Source organism: Marmota flaviventris, chromosome 17 (assembly GCF_047511675.1).
Source record: "Marmota flaviventris isolate mMarFla1 chromosome 17, mMarFla1.hap1, whole genome shotgun sequence".
Lineage (NCBI taxonomy): Eukaryota > Metazoa > Chordata > Mammalia > Rodentia > Sciuridae > Marmota > Marmota flaviventris.
Window position 1 is genome coordinate 34,879,345 of NC_092514.1, and position 20,845 is coordinate 34,900,189.

The 20,845-nt window shown below is 39.4% G+C and overlaps 3 protein-coding genes across 4 annotated transcripts in view; 2 read left to right on the top strand and 1 right to left on the bottom strand.

Moving 5' to 3' along the window:
- Positions 1–8,250, bottom strand: part of Supt6h (SPT6 homolog, histone chaperone and transcription elongation factor) — a 33,560-nt gene extending 25,310 nt beyond the window's left edge. The window contains exon 1 of the mRNA XM_027924550.2: positions 8,144–8,250. The gene's annotated coding sequence lies outside the window, so the exon portion shown is untranslated. The remainder of the gene's footprint in view (positions 1–8,143) is intronic.
- Positions 8,250–19,455, top strand: Sdf2 (stromal cell derived factor 2). Of its 2 annotated transcripts, none has more exons than XM_071602955.1 (3): positions 8,250–8,435; positions 15,351–15,547; positions 18,644–19,455. In XM_071602955.1, exons 1-3 carry the CDS (start codon positions 8,372–8,374, stop codon positions 18,929–18,931), a joined length of 549 nt encoding a protein of 182 aa, XP_071459056.1. In that variant the 5' UTR covers positions 8,250–8,371; the 3' UTR covers positions 18,932–19,455. The 2 variants fall into 2 exon arrangements, with proteins under 2 accessions (XP_071459056.1, XP_027780352.1); XM_027924551.3 differs by lacking the exon at positions 8,250–8,435 and adding an exon at positions 8,564–8,771.
- On the top strand, positions 9,850–11,459 carry LOC114083817 (protein SET). The gene has a single exon (XM_027925072.2). It carries the CDS (start codon positions 9,865–9,867, stop codon positions 10,732–10,734), a length of 870 nt encoding a protein of 289 aa, XP_027780873.2. The 5' UTR covers positions 9,850–9,864; the 3' UTR covers positions 10,735–11,459.
- Positions 19,456–20,845: the final 1,390 nt, after the last annotated feature.

Below are 20,845 nucleotides of genomic sequence, written 5' to 3' on the forward strand. Positions count from 1 at the left end.
TTTGAATTTGAATCCTGGTCCTTGTACCAACCAATCCCAACTTCATCTTCTATTTCCCTACTTTCAGACTTACTCAATGCCTAGAAGTGCAGTGAAGAACTCCAAGAACTATATCATGAACTTTGATGGGTCTGGAGTAGGACTTGGAAAAAAAAAATAAAACAAAAAAACAGTACACATCACACAAGTCACAAAAAACCTAACCAAGCTGGACACAGTGGTGCACATCTGTAATCCCAGTTACTTAGGAGGCTAAGGCAGGATTGCAAACCTGAGCAACTTAGGGAGACCATGTCTCCAAAAAAATAAAAAATAACAACAACTAAAACAAAAAACAAAAATAACAACAAGAAAAACTGGGTCAAGCTCCAGCACTGCTCACAAACAAAACAGAAAATAAGAAACAAATTAACTAAAATTAATAACATGTCTCTCCTTGGTACTTTAGGAACTGAAAAATAAAAAGTTTATTGCACAAAGTAGACACTTAAAATGTACTCTGATCCTTAATAACCACACTGTCTTATGAGTTATAACACATTTCTGTATCCATTCCAAAAGGGAGGAAATAAATCGAGAAAAATGAAGTCTTTTCCTCAAGGGGACACAACTCTTAACAGTTAAGGTCTACCTGACTCCATAGTTGTTTACACTATGTCAGTTCTCAAAGTGTGGTCCAAGCACCACCACATCTTTTCTCTCATGAGTACAGTGGAGTTTTTCAGAGGTTATATAACACGTGGCATTAGAAAAGACAGAACATAGAAACAGATAAGAAAATCTATCTGTATTCTCTTAAGGCAGATATTTAAAAATTCTGCTTAAAAAAAAAGGGGGGGTGGGGGAGTGGCTCAGTGTCAGAGTGCTTGCCTTGCACATGTGAAGCACTGGGTTAGATCCTCAGCACCACATAAAAATAAATAAAATAAAAATATTATGTCCATCTATAACTAAAAAATAAAAAAGATATTAAAAAAAAGATTCATCTTAAAAAAAAAAAAAAGGTAAAATACCACTTTTTTGGGGATTTAACTCAGAGATCCTTTACCAATGACTACATGCCCAGTCCTTTTTATTTTGAGACAGGGTCTCACTGAATTTCTGAGGTTGATCTTGAACTTGTGATTCTCCTGCCTCAGCCTCCCATGCTGTTGGGATTATAGGTGTGCACCACAGTGCCCAGATCAAAACAATACCACTCTAATCACTAATTTCTTTCTTTCTTTTTTTTTTTTTGGGGGGGGGTACTAGGGAGTGAAGCCAGGGGCACTTAATCACTGAGCCACATCCCCAGCCCTTTCTTAATTTTTGAGACAGAGTCTCACTAAGTTGCTAAATTGCTGAGACTGGATTTGAATTTGCAATCCTCTTGCCTCACTCCCAAACCACTGGGATTACAGGTGTGCAACTGGCAATTTTTTGTTCTAAATACTATTGTTATTTTTCTCTTCTTTCTTTTCTTTTTAATATTTTTAGTTGTAGATGCACCCCATACTTTTATTTTATATATTTATTTTTATGTGGTGCTGAGGATTGAACCCAGTCCCTCACATGTGCTAGGCAAGCCCTCTGACACTGAGCCACAACCCCAATCCCTATTGTCATTTTTTATAAGGAATATTATTTATGTTAAAATGTAGTGGGTTTAATACTTTGTAATTTTCAAGACTATAAAGGGATCCTGAGATTAAAAGGTTTGAGAGCCATCATAGGGTCCCCAAAGGGCTATGACAAAAGAAACCTTAGGATTAGATTGATGCCCTCTCTCTTTTCTTTTTTGAGATCTGTAACTTTAAGGTCATTTAGCTTAAGTATTGCCACAAAAGCGAATGTCTTAAACTTCTGCCAATGAAATCTGGAGCTCTAATTTTTAATTTTGACATTGCTCTCTCAGCCCTGAATTGAGTCATTAAAAATAGATTTGAGTAGTACAGCTCAGCCTACCCCCATTTGCTTTAATTAGGCTGAGACCCACAAATTCAGTCCTTTAAGGTTTCAATATCTTCAAAATAAATGCAAGCTCCTGGGGGCTGGGGTTGTGGCTCAGCAGTAGAGTGCTCGCCTCGCACATGTGAGACCCTGGGTTCGATACTCAGCACCACATAAAAAAATAAATAAATAAATATGTAAAATAAAGGTGTTGTGTCCAACTACAACTAAAAAATAAATAAATAAATGCAAGCTCTTGCAGACCAGATGCCCACAGCCTGCTTACCAGAAAAAAGTCTACCTGATCAGACAGTCTGCCTTCTATCCCTAGGGCAGCTGGTGCTCTGGGCTGCACACAGCTTGGGAAGACAGCTGTGTTGCCTTCCCTTCTATTGCCTAGGCTAGTAAAGAAGCACATGCTGTGTTATAGCTGGGGAATGCCTCTAATCTAGCTCAATGTCAAGACTACCAGTTAAAAAAAGTGTACCAGAAGCAATCCTGACTTGCTACAACTTGCAGGATCTAGATGTGCATACAGAGTGCTGCAGCAGCACTGCAGGCTAAGGATGCCAAGTAGCAACTGCTCCAGAACAAAGATAATAATTCTTTGTTTGTATATGACCTTCCTGCCTCCCTCCCCAGCACTGGTGATTAAACCCAGGGGTGCTCTAACACTGAGCTACATCCCCATCCCCTTTTACTATATTTTAAAAATTTGAGCCAGGGTCTTGCTATATTGCCCAGTCTGGTCTTGAACTTGCAATCTTCCTGCCTTAGCTTTGTGAATAGCTGGGATTATAGGCATGTGCCATAGCTCCCAGCTTGTAGATACTACCGATACATGATATCTGGGACAAACCTAATGTGGTTTGGATTTTGCATTTAGTACTTACACTCTTCAAATTTTCCCCATATTCAGAATGTAAGTTAAATCTGCAATTGGAATGGGAGTGGGTTGGTGGAGGAGAAGATTTCTCCAGGCAGAAGTCCAGTGTGGGTGCAGCAGAGAGATACAGAAAGAGAGAGGGGTGGGGGTGGGGGGAGAGGGAGAGAGAGAGAAAGAGTTACCATGACATTTTCTGGAAAAGGAACAGAGCTGGGATCAGATTGCCATAGGGGAGGTCCTCCAGAAGTCCCTCCCTTTGAACAAGAAGTTGTAGGAGGCAAATTAAGAGAACAGAGCAAAAAGAGACCTAGTCTGTTAATTCCTTCTGCTTTACAGCTTTGATTAACCCATTTTGTTCCATCATCCTAATTGTGGACACCTACAAAAACTTAAATTGAGGAGCCAACCTAGATGCCCTTCAGTAGATGAATGGATAAAGAAAATGGGGTATATATACACAATGGAATATTATTCAGCATTAAAAGAGTATAAAATCATGGCATTTGAAGGTAAATGGATGAAGTTGGGAGAATATAATGCTAAGTGAAGTTAGCCAATCCCCAAAAATAAAATGCCGAATGTTTTCTCTGATTTAAGGATGCTGCTTCATAATGTGGTTGGGGTGGGGACATAGGAGGATTAAATGAACTCTAGATATGGTAAAGGGGAAGGAGGGGAGAGGAGAAGGAATGAGAGTAGGAAAGATGGTAGAATGAGATAGACATCATTACCTAAGTACATGTATGAAGACACCAATGGTGTGACTCTACTTTATGTACAACCAGAGATGAAAAATTGTGCTCTTCCTGTCCTGGTGGGGTTCACTATCTATCTCAAAAACTTATAAATAAATAAAGTTATGACAGAACATGATTGGGGCTTAGGGATATAGCTCAGTGGTACAGCACTTGCCTACCAGCATATAAAAAGGCCCAGAATGTGGCTCAGTGGTTAAGCATCCCTGGGTTCAATCACCAGCATCACAAAAGCAAAGTAAAACAACAAAACTCCAAAATTAATGCTGTAGGAAGATGAGATCAATGTGAAGACAGATATTGGGGAATACCTCAGGAAAGATGATGCCTGAGTGAAGAATTAAGTCTGGAAAAAGGAAATATGAGCAAAAACTCGTGCTTGATAAGGCAATAGCCCCAAAATCTGTTGTAGAGTTTAAACTACAAGATACTTCATATTCTGCATTTTCTTTTTTTTTTTTTTAATATTTATTTTTTAGTTTTCGGCAGACACAACATCTTTGTTTGTATGTGGAGCTGAGGATCGAACCCAGGCCGCACGCATGCCAGGCGAGCGCGCTACCACTTGAGCCACATCCCCAGCCCTCATATTCTGCATTTTCTGAGCAAGAGTCAAGGCCTTTTTCAAAGGTATTTATGAGTGAATACCAACTTGGAATGTAAAAACCCAAAAGTTAAAGTTTCAAAGCCTACTTAAGTTCTTTTAATTTTTTGTACCAGGGGTTGAACCCAGGGGTACTTAACCACTGAGCCACATTCTAGGCCTTTTTTAGAATTTCGAGACAGGGTCTCGCTAAGTTGCTGAGGCTGGCTTTGAACTCAAAATCTTCTTGTCTCAGCCTCCCTAGTCACTAGGATTACAGGCATGCTCCACCATGCCTGGCTTAAGTTCTTTTAAATCTAGGTTTTAGAACTGTTAAATCAATATGTTAAAATACAAAAAAGTTAATTTTGTTATTTTTAACATGCACATCATATTTATAGGAAAATGTTTTAGAATCTTTTCAATAAAAAAGCATTATTGTCAATATTAGTTTCTAATATTGATAATTTAAAAATAGTATTTATCACTTTTCTTTCCATGTTTCCTTGGGGAACATGAAAAGTGCAAAAGAGGAGCAGAAACAAATGACATGTGTAACCAGATTCAGAACCCTTGCAACACAGGGAAGGAGAACAGTTACTGAGCCTTGTGCCACACATATTGTTCCTGCTCTAATGTAGGGGCTGGCAATCTTTTTCTCTATTAGAGCCAGAACTGCCTTGTAGCACAAAAGCATACAGATAGTATGTAAATGACTAGACTGGCTTCATTTGACTCACACGATTTTGGTGACCATTATCCAGAAGTACAGGTCTTTAAAGAATTGATGTTGAAAGTACCATGGCATCCTCCAACAGTGGAACCTAACCTGGTTTTGAGGCAGTGCCTTCAAGCAAAGACCTTAAGAGTAAGGAGTGAGGGGGTAGGGCTCAGTGCTCAGTGGCAGAGCACTTGCCTAATGTATTGTGAGGCACTGGGTTCAATCCTTATCATCACATTAAAAAAAAAAAAGAATGAGGAGTGAATTAACTAGAAAAATTTATTTCTTCCAGAGGGGAATTGGCAAGGGAGTAGTGGGGTTAAGGAACTTTCCAATGTAAGCCATGCACTGTGGCAGGAACAGAACAGGGCTGATACGACTGGTAACAGGGAGAATGGTTCATGAGTCAGACATGAAGGCACAGGGATCTCACCATCTAAGGATTTTAGACTCCATCCTTAAGATAACAGGAAGATAGCTCAGTGTCTAAAACAATTAATTTACTTGCTAATTCTATGAATACTAAGAAGAAAATATATACAACTCACCTATGAGGAAAGTTTAGTTATGCTGGGATGTGAAGAATGGGTAGGATATAAAGCATACAGAGCCAGAGTGAAGGGGAGCCAGTAGAAAAAGTGAGCAAGAACTTGATGTCTGGCAGCTAATATTCTAAGGCCAATGTGACTAGGGAATGGGAAAGGCAGAAGAATATGAAGGAGGAGGGAAATGTTTAAGCAGGGAATAAAGGCCATGGAAAGCCACTAGAGCTTTAAATAGGAAAATGACAAGATCTGACTTGACAGGATCCTGCTATATGGAAAATGGATTGGAGGGGGATTTAAGTGGGAACAGGGAAAACTGAGGATACTATTGCAGTAGCCAAGGTAAAAGATAATGGCTTGGAATAGGGCAGTAGCAGTGAAGACAGAGGATAGAAAACAGATTTCAGGTAAAAGTTGCAGAAATTATTGAAAGGCTGGGAAAAAGGGGTAGTAAAGACGAGTTAAAGATGAGTCTCAGAGTTCTGGCTTTGGTGTAACCACATAGTTGGAGCACTACTTAGTAAGATGGGGAATACCAGATTCGGAATGATGGGAAGATCAGAAGATCAAAATTTATATTATATTAACATAACTAAACTAATATAATTAAGCAGGCATTATGACATTATGATTCTGGAACACAGAGAGAAGACCAGAAACGAGAAATCCAACATTTAGTCATTACATAGAGAGAAAAAGTGGCTAGCAAAGGAGACTGAAAAGAAATAGCCAAAGGGGTGGGGGGCAGAAATTCCAAGAGAAAATGTCAATGAAGCCAAGAGAAGAGAAATTAAAAATGGAGAAACTGTTTTGAATATTCCAGAGATTGAAGAAGATGAGAACAAAGTATCCACTGGATTTGGCAACACAGAAGTCATTGGCAACCTGACAAGAGCAATTTCAATTGCTGGTCAGAAAAATAGATTGGTATAGCCTGAAGAAAGAATAAAAGGTGAGTTGGCACAGGTAGAAATCTGGTCATGAAGGAAAATTTTAAAAATTAGGATGGTAGTTGGAGGGGCATTTGAGAGATACCAGAATATAAACTGTATTCTTAGGGAAATAGTCTTATGGAGAGGATTTGGTGGTTGATTGTATGGAGAATAATAGAGAGGAAAGAAGCCAAGGATTACACATAGGATTGATAGTGGCGCTGTTTATTGAGATGAAGAATAGAAGCAAAGGAAAATTTATTTGCCTCCAAGATCAGATATTATCACAGTAGGTAGGCTTTCTTCTCATGGAAGAGGACTTCACAGTAGAAAAAAGTAAAATTAGACTATGTCTCTAAAGATGTTTTCTTTTTCTGGAACTGGGGATGGAATCCACAGGCATCTACCACTGAGTTACACCCCAATCCCTTTCATTTTTATTTTTGAGACAGCTCTAAGTCACCCAGGTTGGACTTCAACTTGGGATTCTCCTGTCTCAGCCTCTTGAGTAGCTGGGATCACAGGTGTGCACCACTGCATGGGCCCAGACTATACCACTTTCTGATGTGACTAATCTCTTTAAAAAGATTAAAACATCTCCAGAGTAATGCTACACTAATCTAATCTAGTAGCCTAACCAAAAAAGGGGGAAAAAAAAAAAACTGAATAAAAATGAGCTTGTGTTGATGTAAAGGAGACTAGTCATGGAAAAATGGTCCTAAATTCACAACTGATTTGGGAGCAATCATGCCTTGGTAATGAAAACACTGACGACTTAGGCCAGGCATAGTGGCATAGGCCTGTAGTCCCAGCTACTTGGGAGATGAAGACAGGAAGATTACTTGAGCTCAAGAGTTGGAGCCAGCATGGATAACATATCAAGACCCCATCTCAAAATAAAACAAAAAAGCAAAAACAAAGAAATACTGAAAACTTAGAAACTGGTAAATTTTGAATAAATCAAACTTTTTCACTGAAGAACATTTTTACTGAATAAATTTAATCAAACAAAATTACTGACACTCTGGTGTATCTTATTTCTTTGCTACTTATGATATTACACTGAAATTCCATGGAAGTCTTTCGGAAAGCTTAAGTGTCCTTTTTAAAGGAATAAGTATCCGTTCTTGTGAGAACCCAGGGAAACAAACTGCTCAGATAGTGCTGAAGAAACAGGCAAAAATGCAGGATAAAGTTTTGACTTAACGACCAGTCTGATGTTTATGGCAGGTGCTGGCAAATGTCTGGGGAAATGAATCTATTAAGAATGAAGGGATTCAGTACTTCTACAAGATCTCTGATCTTTAGAAAGGGATCAAGGATGCAGCCATTTACTTAAAGTTCTGACTCTATTATTCAACAATACGGGAAGAGCTAGCATAGCACGTCTGATGGCTGAGCTGTTTAAAACCTGGTAGGAGACACATTTCTAGGACAAACAATCCTTTCACCTGATCCCAGGTTAGAAGCCCTAGGTCCCTTCCATTCCTAATTCCCTCGCGTGGCCCAGTTTTTTGAATCTACGGAGACAGATGGGATCCCAGGAAGCCTGTTGATTCAATAGGCCACCCAATTCCCGGGTTCAGGATGAGAAGGCTTTGAGAAAGGTATTGAGACTGAGCAACTATTCTGCTATCCTCTCCCCTTCCTCGCAGAGAGCAGGGAAGGCCGCCGCCCCCCCTTCTTCCCGCAGACGGGTCCCCAGAGCCTCTTCCCTTACGGGAACAGGCCATAGGAGCCTGGTTCCGCACCTGACCCATGCAAGAAACACAATCTCCGGTCTGAATACTACCTGCTTGAAGCCCGCCGTTCCTCTGATGCGAAAAGCCCCCACTGAGGAAAATGGAGTCGTCGAACCGAGACTGGGAAAGGATAGTAAGGACCCACCACACGACCCCTCCGCCGCCACCGCCGCGGCTGCTGCGTCAACGTGCTACGTCACTTCCGGCTCCCTGTCACTGGGAGTGGGCGGGCTGTTCCTACCTCTCTTCTGCCGGGTTCTCTGGAGTTTCGACGGAGGATGCGAAAGCTACCAGGTAGCGTTCAGGAAGGCAGTTGCCAAAGAGTCCCCCAAATACAGCAAGGTGATCAACATCAACCTGAACCGGGGAGCGGGGTGGGTTCCTCAGACCGCTCTAGCCCAAATGAACCATAAAGATCAGATCAAGGCTTCTTTACTTCCGCCTCTCAATAATTCCGCCTTCATCTTCCGGTTCCGGGGAGGGGCCAAATTTTCTTGGAGGATTAGGGACGCTGCGATTCACTTAGGATGGCTGTTTTACAGCTACTGTTGTTTGGGGGTTTGTGGAGCTCTGTGGGGGCGTCCAGTCTGGCTGTCGTTACTTGTGGATCTGTGGTGAAGTTACTCAATACGCGCCACAACGTCCGGCTGCACTCACACGACGTGCGCTATGGGTCAGGTACTGCTGGGGACCCGGTTTGGGTGGGCTGGGGAGGCCCGGTAGATTCTGAAGGGGGCGGAGCCTCGGAGACTTAGGGATCCCCTGGGGAGGCTCCTGAGGTCCAGAGAGGATGAAAAACGGAGTTGTTCTAAGGCCAGTTTCATCGTAATACCAGCTTCTATTTGGCAAGCTAAGTGCCAGGCAAGTCGATATGTCCTTTCTTTTGTTTTTTTAAACCACAAAACTACATCTCCACCCTTTTTATTTTCTATTTTGGGGCAGGGTCTCACTAACTTGCCGAGACTGGCCTCGATCTCTGCCACAGCCTTCTGAGTCGCTGGGATTACAGGCGTGCGCTACCATTCTCGGCAATTTTTTTTTTCTTTTTCAATTTTTTAACATTCCAGTGAGATAGATGCTATTGTTATCCTCGTTTTCAGGTGAGAAAATAGACTCAGAAAAATTAAATCGCTTGTTCAAAACCTTGCAACTAAGTTTGATCCAAATCAGTTAAGAATCAAAACATTTCAACTGCTTTTTTTTTTTTTTTTTGGAGTGAGGGTACTGGGGATTGAACTCTGGGCACTCGGCCACTGAGACACATCCCCAGCCCTATTTTGTATTTTATTTAGAGACAGAATCTCACTGAGTTGTTTAAGGCCTCACAGTTGCTGAGGCTCCTGTCTCAGCCTCCCAGAGCTACTGGGATTACAGGCAAGCGCTAGCTACCACACCCAGCCTTTCCACTACTTTGGGTTGTCACTAGTTTGGGAGAAAAATGATGTAGCAAATTATAGTAAGTGCTGTATCTCTGAAGTTTTAAAGTCCAAGAATTTTACTCTTTGATTACAACCCTCTGTCTTCTAGCTCACGTTGTCCTATCTTTTGGTCCCTTTTTACTCAATCTTAACTTCCTTTTAAAAAAGCAGAGGGGTGTGGTGGTACATGCCCGCAATCTCAGCTACATAGGAGGCAGAAGCAGAAGGATTATAAGTTTGAGGCCATCCTGGGCAACTTAGACCTTGTCTCAAAATAAATTTTTAAGATTCTCTGCACTTCTCCCTGGTGAGCTGTGAGACCTGTGGGTCTGCTCCTTGACTTCCCTCATAGGATGGCCCCCAAACGCCAATCTTCGCTCCAGTCTCAAACAAAAAAACCCAAACTGCCTGCCGCCCCTGAGCAGGCGAATTCATCGGCCTCTCTGGGTTTGCCGAAGGGAGAAAAAGAACAACAAGAAGCAATTGAACATATCGATGAAGTACAAAATGAAATAGACAGACTTAATGAACAAGCCAGTGAGGAGATATTGAAAGTAGAACAGAAATATAACAAACTCCGCCAACCATTTTTTCAGAAGAGGTCAGAATTGATCGCCAAAATCCCAAATTTTTGGGTAACAACATTTGTCAACCACCCACAAGTGTCAGCACTGCTTGGGGAGGAAGATGAAGAGGCGCTGCATTATTTGACCAGAGTTGAAGTGACAGAATTTGAAGATATCAAATCAGGTTACAGAATAGATTTTTATTTTGATGAAAATCCTTACTTCGAAAATAAAGTTCTCTCCAAAGAATTTCATCTGAATGAGAGTGGTGATCCATCTTCAAAGTCCACTGAAATCAAATGGAAATCTGGAAAGGATTTGACGAAACGTTCAAGTCAAACGCAGAATAAAGCCAGCAGGAAGAGGCAGCATGAAGAACCAGAGAGCTTCTTTACCTGGTTTACTGACCATTCTGATGCAGGTGCAGATGAGTTAGGAGAGGTCATCAAAGATGATATTTGGCCAGATCCATTGCAGTACTATTTGGTTCCTGATATGGATGATGAAGAAGGGGAAGGAGAAGAAGAAGATGATGATGATGATGAAGAAGAAGGATTGGAAGATATTGATGAAGAAGGGGATGAGGATGAAGGTGAAGAAGATGAAGATGATGATGAAGGGGAGGAAGGAGAGGAGGATGAAGGAGAAGACGACTAATTGAACACTGATGGATTCCAACCTTTTTCTTTCTTTCTTTTGTTTTTTGTTTTTTTCTTTTGTTTTTTGTTTTTTTAATTCAGTCCCTGGGAGCAAGTTGCAGTCTTTTTTCCCCCCCTCCCCCCCACCCCCTTGTGCTCAGTCGCCCTGTTCTTGAGGTCTCTTTTCTCAAACCATGCTTCTCAACTTATTTTGGGGGGAAATACCTTGAGCAGAGTACAATGGGAAAAGAATCTCTACACCCTTCTGTTCTAAATTCATTTTTATCCCTTCCTGTCTCAAAACAAAAAACAAAAAACTGTATGGAATCAACACCACCGTGCTCTGTGGGAAAAAAGAAAAACCTTCTACTCTCTTCACTCTGCTGGAAGTTGGAGGGTGCTAGGCCCCTGTGTAGTAGTGCATAGAATTCTAGCTTTTTTCCTCCTTTCTCTGTATATTGGGCTCAGAGATTACACTGTGTCTCTATGTGAATATGGACAGTTAGCATTTACCAACATGTATCTGTCTACTTTTTCTTGTTTAAAAAAAGAAAAAAAAAAAACTTAAAAAAATGGGGTTATAGAAGGTCAGCAAAGGGTGGGTTTGAGATGTTTGGGTGGGTTAAGTGGGCATTTTGACAACATGGCTTCTCCTTTGGCATGTTTAATTGTGATGTTTAACGGACATCCTTGCAGTTTAAGATGACACTTTTAAAATAAAATTCTCTCCTAATGATGACTTGAGCCCTGCCACTCAATGGGAGAATCAGCAGAACCTGTAGGATTTTATTTGGAATTGACATTCTCTATTGTAATTTTGTTTGTTTATTTTTAAATTTTCTTTTTTGTTTTCACTGGAAAGGAAAGATGATGCTCAGTTTTAAATGTTAAAAGTGTACAAGTTGCTTTGTTACAATAAAACTAAATGTGTACACAAAAAAAAAAATAAATAAATAAATAAATTTTTTAAAAGGGCTGGACAAGTAGTTCATGGGTAGAGTACTAGCCTAGCATGTGAAAAACCCTGGGTTTAGTATTGCTATTTAAAATAATAACAACACCAAAACACCCCCCCCCCAAAAAAAAAAAAAAAAAAAAAAACAACCCTTAAAGCAGTTACAGACATTGTAGAGCAAACTGCTTTGCTTTTTGGGGGGTGGGGGTGGGGGTAGTGCTGGGGATTGAACTCATAGCCTTGCAAGTACTAGTAAGCACTTTACCACTGAGCTAAATCCTCAGCCCAGGAAACTGCTTTTTGCTATATGAAATTAAAATATTTGATAATCAGTTACTTATGAGTCCATTCATTCAGGATAGATTTAATAAGCCCCTACTGTGTGCCTAATATTGTTCTAGATGCAGGAGATGCAATAGTGAATCAATCAAGTTACAAGGAAGACAATAAAAATAGAGAAATAGAAGTTCGAGGACTGGGGAATTAACTCCAATGGTAGAGCACTTGCCTAGCATGCACAAGGCCCTGGGTTTGATCCCAACATTAAAGGAAAAAAGAAAAACAAAATCAGTTGGTGAGGCGTGATAAGCATCTAAGATAACTTGGATGACTGATTATGTTGGACTATGCTTGTTCATTCAGTGATGAAGGAGTTCCCTCAGATGGATTAATCTGTAATTCATGTTTCCCAAAAGTCTGACCAGTTTGATTAGGGAAGGAACTGAGTTGTTATTATTGGGATGTCTTAATAATCCTAGCAACCATTCAGTTAATCCCCACTTTGTGTCAGGTTTATTGCTTTTTTAAATTTTCTTTTTATTTTTTGGTACCAGGGATTGAACCCAGGGGGCACTTAACCACAGAACCACATCCCTAGCACTCCTCTTTTTTGGGGATTGGGGGTACTGGAGATTGAATTCAGGGGCATTCAACCACCGAGTCACATCCCCAGCCCTAGTTTGTATTTTATTTAGAGACAGGATCTCACTGAGTTGCTTAGCATTTCATTGTTGCTGAGGCTGGCTTTGAACTTGTGATTCTCTTGTCTCAGCCTCCTAAGCCATTGGGATTACAGGTGTGTGCCTCTCTGCCTGGCAGGAAATGCAACAGTGAATCAACCCTTTTTTATATTTTATTTAGAGACAGGGTCTTGTTGAGTTGCTTAGGGCCTTGCTAACTCACGATCCTCCTGCCTCAGCCTCCCAAGTCACTGGGATTAGGCATTTGCCACCATGCCAGGCTTAATGCTTTTTAGTTTGATATGATTCTCTGCTTTAGATCTACTGAATTAAAATGGAGGTGATGAGATGCCTAGCATAAAAGTCTGATAGTTTCAAATACTCTTTAGGTGGTTCTGATGGGCAGCCACATTTGAGAACCAGGTTCAGTCTAGAGTACAGAAGGATCTCTGCTGAATCTGAGATACAAAGTTATACAACATTGTTGAATGGTGATGGTTGAAGAGTGATGGGAGTAGATGAAATTACCCAGGATGACTATGGTTCTTAATATAAGAATTACTTGAGAAACTTGTTAAAGATACAAATGCTTTTGTCCTGACCCCCAATTAAGAACCTCTAATACAGATAAATGAGGTCTACGGGCTTGGATTGTGGCTGAATGGTAGAGTACTTGCATAGCACATGTGAAGCAATGGGTTCAGTCTTCAACACCACATAAAAATAAATCGTTAAAAAAACCAATCACCACTTTTTTTCTTAAAAAAAAAAAAAAAAGTTGAATAGAGATGAGGTCCAGTTATAGAATTCTGGATAATCTCAAGATTTAGGGATTGTGGGAGGAAACAGTGGGTTGAATAGAAAGTGTGAAAGGTAAGAAATAAAAAGTAGATTATGATTTAGTAAACACTATTGTGCATACTGAGACAGCAAAAAGGGAGTTTAGTTGCCTGCCCCCCTTCTTTTTTTTTTTTTTTAAGATGTAACAAAGTCATAACCAGGTTGAAAGAACCCTGTAGAGTGGAGCTGATAGTTTGTTGCATTTACTCAAAGGAGAAGTACAAGGCACAGTGTTACACAGTAAAAGGGAAATATCAAAAGCTTGTGGTTAGGCAGGTCCATGGATCTCAAGGCAAAGCTGGGAGGTGCAGGTGAGATTATTTAAGGTAAGTATTTGGGAAATATGAGATGTCTTCAAAGAAGGGTTGTACATAAGGCCTAGTAGGGGGAAAAAAAATCCCTAGAGTTTATTAGAGAGTAACCTGTTTGGAGGAACTTGACAGAAAAATCTGGAAAAAGAAAGATGTCATTGGGCTGGGGCTGTAGCTCAGTGGTAAAGCGCTTGCCTAGCACGTGTGAGGCCCTGGGTTTGATCCTCAGCACTACATAAAAATAAATAAATGGAATAAAGGTATTGTGAAAAAAATTCTTGGAGTGGGGGAAGATATCCTTACTGTGGGATGTATTGTGATGGAGTGACTGTTAGTTCTAGGATCAGGTTTCCTAGGTTCAGCCCCAACCTTGTTAGAATTGCATAACCTTGGGCATACTAGTCAGCCTTTCTAACACTCCAACATAAACTGAGGATGATAATAATTCCTATCTAAGAGAATAGAGGCATGTATTAAATAAGAATATTCAAGCAAAGGACTTGGGTTAGTGCCCGATACCTGGTAACTGCTCAGGACATATTAGGTACAAATTATTATTTGTATATATTTCCTTTTTGTTTTTTAAATTTGTAATTGTAGATGGACAGCATGCCTTTATTTGTGTATCTATTTATTTTTTAATGCAGTGCTAAGGATAATCCCAGTACCTCATACATGCTAGGCAAGCGCTCTGCCACTGAGCTACAGCCCAGCCCTCCTTTTTATTTTTAAGTCTATAGCTACTTTTTTCTTTTTCTTTTTTTGGTACTAGGGGTTGAACCCAGGGGTGCTTAACCACTGAGTCACATCCCTAGCCCTTTTTATTTTTTATCTTGAAACAGTCTTGCTAAGTTGCTTAGAACCTCATTAAGTTGCCGAGGCTGGCTTTGAACTTGTGATTCTCCTACCTCAGCTTCCTGGGCTGCTGGGATTACAGGCGAATGCTGCTTTTCCTGGCTGTAGCTACATATTTAACTCGGTGCCTTTTAACCTGCAGAATTGTACCAGTTAAGGCAGGATTAACCAAATTTAGATGTCCTCAGAGTAATTTTATAATGTACTGATAGACTACTTAACAAGAGTTTCAGAATTATTATGGCTTCTTGGATTAAAGTTGATGATATAAAGTCATTTTATTTTAATTATAAAATATAAGAATTTTTATTTAATGCATAGTAAGCATTGAAAATATTACAAACATGTTAAAATTATATACTTAGATACCTGACATATATTTGGGATTATCCAGTCTAGTACATACATGTAAACATTGCCTATACTTAAAAAAAACCTCACATATTTGTGGATTTGTATCTAATTCTTTTGATGCAAATTCTTGGAATTTTTTGATATGGCACTCCCTTAAGTATAATATATGCTAATTAAAACTACAGTATATGAACATTTAATATTTTCATAAATATTTTAATATCATAGAAAAAATATTACCAGCTATAATGTTCCCTTCCCATCCCTTCCTGCCAGTTTTATGACACAGGGCACATTTTTAGGGCCATAGAATTAGGTTGAGTTCACTTGCTTTCTCTTTTTTTTCTGTTTTTGACTGTAGGTAGTGGCCAGCAGTCAGTGACAGGTGTAACCTCTGTGGATGACAGCAACAGTTACTGGAGGATACGGGGGAAGACTGCCACGGTGTGTGAAAGGGGAACCCCCATCAAATGTGGCCAGCCCATCCGACTGACACATGTCAACACTGGCCGAAACCTCCATAGTCACCATTTTACTTCACCTCTTTCTGGAAACCAGGTGAGGTGGCATCTAATGGATCACTTTGCTCTGCAATACTTGATTCTCTTGTTTGAGCTCCTGGTTCTTAACCCTTTCCTTTCCAAATGTAAATGTTCTTTTCTGCAGACCTGGAGAAATGACTTTCGTAAGTGTGAAGAAAGTTGTTTCTGGTCCCATGGAAACTTTCCACCTAGATAAAAGTCAAGAAATGGAGGGAACAGAGAATAGTTATGAATTAAGTTCTGATAAATTCTGCAGTTTGGAAACCCAATGTTTCCAAACTTGCAATAAAAATGATTATTATTTAAAAAATTTTTTTTAGTTATAGATGGACACAGTACCTTTATTTTATTTATTTTTATGTGGTGCTGAGAATCAAACCCAGTGCCTCACAGGTGCAAGGCAAGTGATCTACCACTGAGCCATAACCTCAGCCCCAAAATGATTATATTTTTAATGATGCTAACTAACCACATTGGGAAAATGAATTTTTGCCACTTTTTTTCCCCCTGGTGCTGGGGATGGAACCCAGGACCCTTCCTCATGCTAAACTGTGCCATAACAATGAACTACACACATAGCCTCTCTACCACTTTTTTAATCCTTGAGCTTTCAGGGGATATAAACCCCTTAATGACTTCTTCCCTCTGGCACCCCCCCCCCCCCACCTCACATAGTTTTAGCTATGAGCATCTTATGTTAATAAGGTACAGTTGCTAGAATTGATGAAATAATATTGATACATTATTTCAACTAATGTACATAGATTATTTTAGTTTTCTTTTTATCTAATGTTCTTTTTCTGTTCCAGGATACCACATTATATTTAGTTGATATATCTTGTTAGGATCCTCTTGGTTTTGACAGTTTTCTAGCTTTCTTTGTTTTTGATGACCTTGACAGTTTTGAGAAGTGCTAGTCAGGTGTATTGTTATTGCTCCTCTTTCGGAATCTGTCTGACGTTTTTGTCATGATGAGACTGTGTTTATAAAGGGTTTTGGGAGCAAGGTCACTGAGTTAAAAGTGACATTTTCCTCACATACTATGAAGGATACCTGTTGTCTATGTGATTTAAAAAAAATATTTATTTTTTGGTTTTAGGTGGACACAATATCTTTATTTTACTTTTAAGTGTACTAAGGATCGAACCCAGTGCCTCATGAATGCTAGGCAAGCACTCTACCACTGAGCCACAACCCCAGCCCTATATACATGATTTTTGATTGCTGATATTGACCTTGATTACCCGACTATAGTAGTGTTCTAGTGAGTTTCTCCTGTAAAGTTACTCTTTTCATTTAGGCCAAGACAGTAGAATTGCATGTTGATAAAGTAAGTCCAGTCTACAGTTGGAGTAACTACATTATTTATGTGGGGTTTTTCCATATGGAGGTTTTTGTCTCTTTTCCCCAGTTTATTTATTCATTTATATCAGTATGAACTCTTGGATTTATATTACATATTTTGACTTATAATTCAATATTATTGTCTTCACTTTGTTGCTCAGATTATTCCAACTTTGGCTATTGGGGAATCTTCCTGTTGTCTGTTATATCCATTTGACAGAATCTCATTGTATGTGTGTTTTAAAGCACTTGCTTATAACTTTCTGGCACTGAAAGATGCTTCAGGTTCATTTTGCTTATTGCTTGCCCCACTCTTAGACTCCTTATTTCTCCTCGGAGCCCTGTTTCCCTTCATTGGAGAATGGTGTTAGAACTAAAATCTAGACTTTATATGAGCTTATTGCTTTACTGGGATATTATTTCTTTTAGGTCCTCTTAGCAGACAGCAAAGAAATATATGTGTGTATACTAACTCATACGTCTACACATATATACTGATATATTTAGCCATCTGTGTATTGTTAAACATGAGCTCTTATTGATACCTCCAACTCTAATCCATTACTACATTTATCATTCTAGCATGTTTATTTGTAAATCCTTGCTGCAACAGTGAGGTACCAGGCTTCCACCATCCACCATCCATTTCCTTCTTCAGTTCCCATATACAAGTATAGTTTTAGAATTGTTAACTGGAACTCCCATGGGATACTTATTTTATCAAGTAAGTGTTCTGTGTTTAAGGTAGTTCCTTTTGTCTTTAGTTATATAGATTCCATTTTCAAAGTTCTGCTTTTTATTATCTAAATTATATAGTTGTTAGTATACATTTAAGTCAGATGTTTCTGAAATAATTTTTTTTAATCATCATTGTGTAGAAACCCTAAATATTTGGCCTACAGGAGAATGAGTTTTCATTGAGGAAAGGAATATAGAGAACCTGCTATGTTTTGTTCACTTAATATTTATTGGGCATGGTGGTGCACACCTATAATTTTAGTGACTTTAGAGGCCAAGACAGTAGAATTGCATGTTCAAGGACAACCTGGATAACATAGCAAGACCCTGTCTCAAAATAAAACATAAAAAGGACTTGGGATGTAGCTCAGTGGTAAAAGGCCTGTGGGTTTAAACTCTAATAGCAAGAAATAAATAAAGCCAAATAACAACAGTTATAAGGGCTGGGGATGTGGCTCAAGCGGTAGCGCGCTCGCCTGGCATGCGTGCGGCCCAGGTTCGATCCTCAGCACCACATACAAACAAAGATGTTGTGTCCGCCAATAACTAAAAAAATAAATAAATATTAAAATTCTCTCTCTCTCTCTCTCTCTTTAAAAAACAAAAAACAAAACGGTTATAAAATATTTTAATAGGCCAGGTATAGAGGCATGTGCTTGTGGTCAGCTACTTGGGAATCTGAGGCAGAGGGATTGCTCAAAACCAGGGGTTTGGATCAACCTGGACAACTGAGCAAGAACCCATTTCTAAAGAAATAAAAATGTTTTAAGACTATAATAGAAAATAAAAGGCAATATGATACTAATTGCAAATTAAGTGTTTGAACCATAATTTTATGGCAACTAATTTCTTTTTCTCTTGCATACTTTTTGTGTTTTCTTGGGTTTTTCCCCCACAGGTTTATTTTATTTTTTACAACACTAGAAAGACTGTCATTTGTTACAGCCTTATTTTTCTTCCCATTGTCTCCTTCTACTCTTCAAGCCTATGTGTCAGCCATGCTAATGTTGCCACCTTCTGTGTCTTCCAGGAAGTGAGTGCTTTTGGTGAGGAAGGTGAAGGTGATTACCTGGATGACTGGACAGTGCTCTGTAATGGACCCTACTGGGTGAGAGATGGTGAAGTGCGATTCAAACATTCTTCCACTGAGGTACTGCTATCTGTCACAGGAGAACAATATGGTCGGCCCATCAGTGGACAAAAAGAGGTGCATGGCATGGCCCAGCCAAGCCAGAACAACTACTGGAAAGCAATGGAAGGCATTTTCATGAAGCCCAGTGAGTTGTTGAAGGCGGAAGCTCACCATGCAGAACTATGAGTCCAGAGGCTCTGAGCCGCTTTCACCACACAGTGTTCACAGACATCTGCTGCTTCACCGTGGGATCCCTGTCACAAGTACCCTGTGTAGCAGCCATGTCCCCATTGAGATGAAGATGACAATAGAAAACAGTGGTTGTGTTTGGAAGCTGTAACTCTTTTCATCTGAATTGGTTGCTCTCCCAAACTTGGGTCAGTCCTGAGCAGAGGACTTGTTGAAGGTGCAGGCGCTTTTTATTCATATTGGTTTAAAAAAAAAAAATACTAAGGGAATTTCCTCTTAGCTGGGAAGTTTTTACTCCTCAGGGGCTTGGCATCATGGATTGTTTAATGACTCCTCTTTTTTGTTTTTCATTGCTAAGAATTGAACCTAGGGCCTTGCACATGCTAGGCAAGTGCTCTAGCATTGAGCAAGACCCCCTGCCCACATCATGATGTTCATGTGTATGACTTTTCCCCTCATGTGTGTGACTTTTCCCCTATTTTTCTTTCTCCAAAATGACTTAAAAAAAAATTCTAACATTTGTCACTGTGTTGTTATTTACTATGTGTGCTATTTATTGAATTGCTTAATCCTTAAGTCCCAAGAGTCTTTGAGATGCTAGGAGTCTTCAATATAGGCCATTCTAATGCATCCAGTCCTTTTCTCTCTGTATCTTCACTTTTTCCCAGGTGCCTCATCTTTATTAGATTTTTGACTAATTATGGCTAAAGACCGTCAAAAGAATACAGCATAATATGTAGCTGATGAGGGGCTGGTGTTGGGACTCAATGGTAAAGCACTTGGTTAGCACGTATGAGGCACTGGGTTCCATCCTCAGCACCACATAAAAATATTTAAATAAAGTTATTTTATAAAAAAGAATATTAAAAAAATCAGTAACTAATGAAATGTTTCATTCTGAATCTTATTGCAAGTGCAAAAAGAAAAAAGGCATAGGAAGTAGAAAAAACCAATATTGTATCTCTTACCTCATTTCATCTTCACTAAAATGTTACAGGATAGATATTATTTTTTTTTGAGAGAATTTTTTAATATTTATTTTTCAATTTTCGGTGGACATAACATCTTTTTATTTTATTTTTATGTGGTGCAGAGGATTGAACCCAGTGCCCTGCACATGCCAGGTGAGTGCATTACCGCTTGAGCCTCCTCCCCAGCCCTATTGTAATTTTTTAAAAACTTTTTTTTTAACATTTATTTTTTAGTTGTAGTTGGACACAATACCTTTATTTTATTTACTTATTTATTTTTATGTGGTGCTGAGGATCAAACCCAAGGCCTCGCACGTGCTAGGTGAGCATTCTACCGCTGAGCCACAACCCCAGCCCTAAATATTATAATTTTACCAATTTACAGAACAGTGAGTGACAATTGCCTGAAATCTTTTGTGTGTGTGTGTGTGTGTGTGTGTGTGTGTGTGTGTGTGGCGCGCACGCCTCGAACTGAATTTTTTTAAATATATAGTTTTTTAGTTATATATGGACACAACATCTTTATTTTATTTATTTAATTTTATGTGGGGCTGAGGATAGAACCCAGGGCCTCACACATGCTAGGCAAGCACTCCACCACAGCCCCTGAACTCAATAACCTTATTTTAAGTACTTATTTATTTTTTTGTGGTGCTGAGGATTGAACCCAGTACCTCACATGAATTCTGAATTCTTAAAAAGTAGTAAATTTTGGGATAGGAATCCAGCTGTGTCTTATTCACTCTTTTTGCTACACAACAACTGTGTTTAGCTCTTGGAATACAATCCTCCCTTCCTCTTCCAAAGAGAGGGATATGTTTTTAGGAAAAAGTGGATGGGAACATTTTTATTCTCACCTCCTTTCCTTCTTTCCTATGCCAGTTAATTCCAGAAAGTTAGCTCCTGTATCCTTCAAACATGGTAGTGGTGAACAGAAGTA

What these genes read in the sequence shown, in the direction of transcription:
- Sdf2 (XM_027924551.3), top strand. Translation starts at nt 8,621, where the DNA reads ATGGCTGTTTTACAGCTACTGTTGTTTGGGGGTTTGTGGAGCTCTGTG. An exon ending in CGACGTGCGCTATGGGTCAG is followed by an intron (nt 8,772 to 15,350) that starts GTACTGCTGGGG and finishes TTTTGACTGTAG; the next exon opens with GTAGTGGCCAGCAGTCAGTG. An exon ending in CACCTCTTTCTGGAAACCAG is followed by an intron (nt 15,548 to 18,643) that starts GTGAGGTGGCAT and finishes TGTGTCTTCCAG; the next exon opens with GAAGTGAGTGCTTTTGGTGA.
- LOC114083817 (XM_027925072.2), top strand. Translation starts at nt 9,865, where the DNA reads ATGGCCCCCAAACGCCAATCTTCGCTCCAGTCTCAAACAAAAAAACCC.